This window comes from Hordeum vulgare, chromosome 1H, assembly GCF_904849725.1.
Source record: "Hordeum vulgare subsp. vulgare chromosome 1H, MorexV3_pseudomolecules_assembly, whole genome shotgun sequence".
In the NCBI taxonomy this organism is placed as follows: domain Eukaryota; kingdom Viridiplantae; phylum Streptophyta; class Magnoliopsida; order Poales; family Poaceae; genus Hordeum; species Hordeum vulgare.
The window spans coordinates 463,025,551-463,032,249 of NC_058518.1; the positions used below are offsets into that span (position 1 = coordinate 463,025,551).

General features: G+C 45.0%; 1 protein-coding gene across 1 annotated transcript; it reads right to left on the reverse strand.

Annotated features, from left to right (window-relative positions):
* Positions 1-211: 211 nt before the first annotated feature.
* Positions 212-5,733, reverse strand: LOC123445534 (ATP-dependent zinc metalloprotease FTSH 8, mitochondrial). Its single transcript, XM_045122526.1, has 7 exons — positions 5,531-5,733; positions 5,371-5,442; positions 4,968-5,101; positions 3,604-4,089; positions 2,631-3,398; positions 1,554-1,781; positions 212-1,003 (listed from the first exon to the last, which is right to left on the reverse strand). Exons 3-7 carry the CDS (start codon positions 5,007-5,009, stop codon positions 521-523), a joined length of 2,007 nt encoding a protein of 668 aa, XP_044978461.1. The 5' UTR covers positions 5,010-5,101; positions 5,371-5,442; positions 5,531-5,733; the 3' UTR covers positions 212-520.
* Positions 5,734-6,699: the final 966 nt, after the last annotated feature.

The following is a 6,699-nucleotide window of genomic DNA, read 5'->3' on the forward strand; positions in this document are numbered from 1 at the left end:
TCTCCACAGCTCCACTTCCGAGCTGGTGGAGTTATAATTGAAAATTTGCAGAGTCCTGGTCCCGCAGCTCTTCAGAGCTGGTGGGATTCTGGACGGCCCCGTAGTCTTTAAAACTACATATATTTAGGAACAGGGAAGTAAATTTTATTTACGAAGGATCCAACTGGTTTATTTATAACTAAACAAGGTAGCACGTCACAGGGCCGTCTCGTCGGTGGACGAAAACTTTCTTTTTAGTAAAATCAGGAGAAATACAGGATTCGTCAAAAACGTTTGGTGACGCCAATACAAGCTCAGAGCATGAACCACGACCAGCAGCTCATCGTACTGAACAACAGGGCCAGGCCAGCTGCGGAAAGCCTAGTGCATCCCTTCCAGCTAATAAATAAAACTGGCATGACTGATTTAGACGAGGGCGCTGATTTATACAGTTTTTACTTCTTATGCTGCAACAACAAAACCAGAATCTATCGGATGATGAGCATGCCATGTACAGCTGTGTAGACGTCGTGCTGGATTTCTACGTCGGCACGACGACGTTGGGGAGCACAGCCGATCCATCGTCATCAGGCACCTCGGTGTCCTTGGTGGGCTCTGCGGTCTTGCCCTCTTCGTCCTGGAACCCCTGCTTGAAGAGGTCATAGTTTGTTAGCTCGGCTGCCTTGAAGGGGCGGTCTCCTAATACCCTGGTCAGATCGTCCTGGTGGAGGACCTCCTTCTCGAGCAGCAACTCCGCGATAAGAGCTACTTGTTCCTTCTTCTCCGTTAACAGGTCAACTGTTCTTTTGTAGGCCTTGGCAACCCATTCCCTCACCTCAGTATCGATGATGGATGCAGTTTGGTTGCTGTAAGGCTTGTTCATTTCAAAGCCATCCTCCCTCTGAGGGAAAGATAGAAGACCAACCTTATCGCTGAAGCCATACACAGCAACTTGCGCGTATGTCATTTTTGTGACTTTCTCCAGATCATTCTGAGCACCAGTCGAGATTCTTCCGATCAAAACCTGAAAGAAAGCACAAATACAGCATTTCTATTAGCAGCCAACCATGGTATGTACAAGTGAATAAAAATACAACACTACACAAGGCTTGGCTTGATACAGGGGATATTTATTATGGCATATAAACATGTGTTTGATGCAGCAACCATAGGTTACATATCCATATTTAAAAAGAAGCCTAGACACTGGTGGCAACCAACTTGACTAATGCTGCCAATGCAAGTAGATAAATGCAATACTGATTTACGTAGGCCCACCAAATTGTGGTAGTAACATCATGTTCATGTTCACAGATTCACCATAATGAAAGCGGTCAATGATTAACCTAACAACTAAAATTATTGTCTTCTGATCTTGGCAGATGCAACACTCACACGGTAACTTCTTTTTTGGAAGGCAAAATGACCCTGTATTCATTCTACTAAAAACCAACATATTCACTTGAACTATTCAATGGAGCTAAATTGTAGTACATGGAAATCGAGAGACGTCCACGAATCTAAGATATTTAACATAAAACTCCATCACTAAAAATATGTAGTGAAGGGCATACCTCCTCCGCAGCTCGGCCACCTAACGTCATGCATGTCATATCAAAAAGCTGCTCCTTTGTCATTAAAAGATTCTCATTTGGCACATACTGTGCAAAGCCTAAAGCAGCTGTTCCACGGGGAACAATTGTAACTTTCAGAAGAGGCTCTGCATGTTCTAGAAACCATCCAGCAACAGCATGCCCAGCTTCATGGTAGGCAACTGTACGGCGCTCCAGTTTGCTAATTACCTGCAATCAAGTGATATATAGACGCCAGAATCAACATCTAAGGAAACATAAAGTATATAACTAATATCTGTATAAAACAAGTTGCATGGTGTAATAATATAAAAGAGAACTCCTAAGTTAGACCAAAACTTGAAAGTGAATAAACAGTAATAGCTACGGCACTCCCATGGAAAGTATACTGCAGACAATCCCCATATTAATAAGTTAGTCATCCAGCTTTGTCGCAAAATGGAGTATAAGAGGCATGCCAGTGCATGTAGAACTGTAGGTCCGTGCCTCTCTTGCCCTTGTTTATTTAATTCAACCTCTAAAACATTTATTTAGGTCTCTCGTATTTCCAGAGCACTTAGTTGACATCCGCTAGAAGTCAAGCTACAACATGTATAACTGTAGGTTCATGCCTCTCTTGCCCTTGTTTATTTAATTCAACTTCTAAAACATTTACTTATGCGTACCGACACAAAAGATGGTCTTCTCATATTTCCACAGCACTTAGTTGAAGTTCGCTATAAATCGAGCTACAATTTTTTTTCCATGTTCTCAGCGCACCAAGAACTTCATTGCTATTGTGCCCAGTCAATATAAACTATAAAAAAAAACATCCTATCTCCTCACATGAAAGCATCCTATACAAAGTGACAGTAATGTGCCAATTTTCTCCACAAGAAAATGTGTAAATCAGGCATGTATCAACTTTCTTACGTTGCCTCTCAGTTTGCAACAGTAATACTATTACGAGTAATAAATTGGCAAATTTTACCCTATGATTTTGGTTTCATTGGTTGCAATGGAATATGAACTGTTGTCCCTCTGCTCAGAAAAGATTAAAATAGCATATGATCACATTACCTTGTTTTTCTTCTCTAAACCACCAATAATCCTATCAATTGCAGACTCGAAATGCTGCATTGTAATCTGAGTTTCATCGGTTCTTGCAGCAATCAAAGCAGCTTCATTACAAACATTGGCAATGTCAGCTCCAGCAAACCCAGGCGTCAAAGCAGCTAGCCTTTGCGAAAAGTATGTTGGTTCATTGTCCAATTTAAGTTTCGTAAGATATATGCGGAATATCTGATCACGGCCCTTTATATCTGGTTTGTCAATTGTTATCTGGCGATCAAATCTTCCAGGCCTTAGCAGTGCCTTGTCAAGGATGTCAGGTCTATTTGTACCAGCAAGAACAACAACACCGGCAGTTGTACCAAATCCATCCATTTCTACAAGCAGCTGGTTCAAAGTACTTTCTCGCTCATCATTTGAACCAGAAAACCCTCCACGGCCTCTCGCGCGACCGATTGCATCGATCTCATCAATAAATACGATACTGGGTGCACACTGGCGAGCTTCTTGGAATAAGTTTCTTACCCTGGATGGTCCAACACCTACAAACATTTCCATGAAATCGGAACCAGAGATGGACATGAAGGGCACACCAGACTCTCCTGCTGTAGCTTTAGCAAGTAGTGTCTTTCCAGTTCCAGGAGGACCTACAAGCAGAGCACCTTTGGGTATCTTAGCTCCCAACTCTTCGTACTTCTTGGGATTTTTAAGGAAATGCACAAACTCCATTATTTCTTGTTTAGCTTCATCACAGCCAGCTACATCCTTAAAAAACACCTGCACCAACAAAAGAGTTGTCAGAGAGATACAACCAATATTGTGTAGACTAAAAGCTAATGCTACTGCAAATCTAAACAATGGAGACTGTTTGGAGCTCCATAATTACTTTTCATTAGACGTAGATATTTTGATTGCCTCTTCTTTGGAGTATGGTACCAAAAGGAACGGTAAAGAGAATGATATTTTACAAGCAAGAACTAACCTTATTTTTGGAATTTTTGTCCATCTTTGTTACTGTTGCTTTTCCAATGTTAAAGATACCACGGCTACCCTTTCCAGGACCACCTCCAATATTAAATCCACTCTGCATCCTTTTCCCCATAAAATATAGTAGTCCAACAAGGAACGCTGTTGGGGCGAATCGCATCGCTTCTTGGAACCAATTTACTTCAGCAACATAAGTTACTGGAACATAATCATGTGAATCTATACCCAAATTTTCCTGGGCTTCCTCTAACTTTTCTTCAAACGACTCAACACTTCCAATATTGAAGAAATATTTGTATTTGCTGGGAGCCTGTCTGCCTGGAACATCAACGGTCGTAATATGTGTATCAGTACTTTGGCTTTGGCCGTTCGCCTGTGGTGAAGTCCTGACATAGACCTTCGCCACTGATTTGTTTGAAACAACAATACGATCAACCAGGCCAGGTTCCAGTAACTTGTTCTTGAATTCTTGGAAGCTTATCTGCAGAAATTACAAGCACAAAATCTTTTCATAACCGATAAACTAAAGATTATGCAATATCCATACATTCAAAGTGAACAAATATGAAAACCAAAAAATAATGTCAAATTTACAATTAATAGAAACAAAAACTCATACTCCCTCCGTCCAGAAATACTTGTCGGAGAAATGGATGTATCTAGACGTATTTTTTTATCCATTTCTCCGACAAGTATTTCCGTACAGAGGGAGTGGTTCTGAAGCTTGCATTTGCATTCAAAGGTTAGAAAAATACAAATACAGGGCACACGTGAACAAAACGCCACACCAGGTAAACATGCATACAAGCAAGAATTAGTTAATGAGAACAACTTCTCAATGGGCTATAGAATCAAACGTCATCTATTTTACAAAATAGCATATCATCTCAAAGGACATTTTTTGCAAACATGACACCTTATATATTGCATAGTGATCACAGTCTGTTATCTGTTTTATGATGTAGGCACGCGTTACTCGACATCTAAAGAGAAAGGGTGGGTATTTTCTCTGCCATTTGTCGAACCCATGAGAAGACCTCATGGTGAGAAATACGGTCCTACTGTCTGCTGCTGCTTGTCACATTATTAGTTAATAATAATGCTGAACTAATCTCCATTTTTTATTGGAGGTGACAGGGTACATACAGCTTGCATTGCATAGTCCTATGGTAGCGAAAAAATCTCTGTATTCCTGGGGTTCTCAACACATAGCAATGATTAAGGGGTTCAACAAAAAAGTAAATGGTATTTGACAAGAGAACAAAGAACTTGCAGAATTCCTTGTGCCAGAGTAAACATATTGGTAGACAAGTTAAAAATAGTCGATGGCCAGTTTGCCAGAAAGGGGATGAAAACTACCTCCTTCTGGTCTGATGAGCTTGAAGACAAGGATGAAAACATTAAGCCTAAAAGCAATAGAGGTCCCAGAAAGTTCTGCAGCTGCTTGAAAGTACCATCCTGGAAATTCCATTGACCATCTGTACCGGATTCGTCTGCATATCACAGAATTGCAATTTCATCACACTTGAAATTGGCAGCACTTGGAACTTAACAAGTTAAACAACCATCGGAGTATTATTTGGTTGTTACATCAACTGACCGGCGCTCATAGAGCAAAGAAATCATCATGTAGATAGCTGCCCATCTTGTTGGCAACTATGCCCAACTTGATACTAGCGTGCCCAAAGTGAATAATCCACTGGGCTCAACACAAACTTCTCTACACGGACAAGATTCGCGCATGAGAAAGGCGGCGACTTACGCTTGGAATCCTTGTTGCTCCCATCCCCTTTGGGCGCCTCCTTCTTCCCCTTGGGGTAGTAATTCTCGTAATCTGAAAGCACAAAAGGGGACACAAATCTCTCAGAGCCAGGAGACAGCCGACCCTGACTGATCCAAAAATAAGGCACAACAACACTCACTCTTCTTAGAGCCGCTGCAGAAGAGCCTGCGGAACTGCGGGCTGGCGAGGAGGTACCTCCAATCCGAGGTCTTGACCGTGGCAGGGCTTCCCAGCGACGCAGTCAGGTACCCGCGCACGAGCCCCAGCGGCCCGGCATCCCCGCCGTGGGCCGGCGGGAGTGGCGGCGAGGGCGGCGCCCGGAGCCCGCCGAGCGAGAAACCCTAACGAACATCACGGAAAAAAAAAAAGTCAGACGGCCATGAGCCTGGCCCACCATGCGAGAGAGGGGGAGACGGCGTGCGGGGGGCGGGGGGGCTTGCCTGGCGCGGGCGGGAGGAGCGCGCGGACCGGGTGGCGGCGCGGGCGAGGGAGGCGAGGCTCATCGCTGCTAGCACCACGACGGCGCCGTGCGCATGGGACGGGAGGAGCGGCCGGGATCCGGGCGGGCGCCGCGCGAGACGCGTCCTCCTTCCCTTCCTCTCGTTCCGCCTGCGTGCGTCGTGTGTGGGGGAGCTGGAGCCGTGGAGTGGAGGCGGAGGGGGAGGCGGAGGGGGGAGCCGCGGCGGCGAGGGTGGGAGGAGAGGAGAGGAAGGGGGAGGCTTTTTTTTTTACCGGGGCGAGACGAGGAGGAGAAAAACGAGATGCGGCTGCGGTTTCGACCAACGACGCGCTCACGGGATTGCCGCGGGCGTGGGCGTGGGCGCTTCCGCCGGATAAGATCGAGTTTACCGGCTGGGTCCGGGCCGGGCCGGGCCCGGCCGTCACCGACACGTTCGGAGAGGCTGGCGTGGCGTGGCGGCCCTGGTCGACCGGATTCAGGATGTGGACGAACTTGTTTCTGATGGTTGATGACAACAGAAAGAATTGTTCGTTTCCCAGTGACGAACTACCTTCTTGTTCTGATACTGCAGACGGGATTAGTTTCTGTTTCTGCTTCTGTTTACCGTATGTGTGACAAGATAGTGCTCCAATTATATGTACTACGTACTCTAGAACATAAATATCAGCTTCTTTGTGATTGTGACTTGGGACTAGACCATTTCTTACCTTTTTGAGACACGAGAGGCGACGCGAGCTGAAACGTGGCGGGCCAGGAGTCCAACTGTTGATGTTTGTGAATGAAGGGAAAGGAAGGGAAGCGAGATACCCTTTTTGCATAGGGCAATTCATCTAGAAGGCGATGCGCCA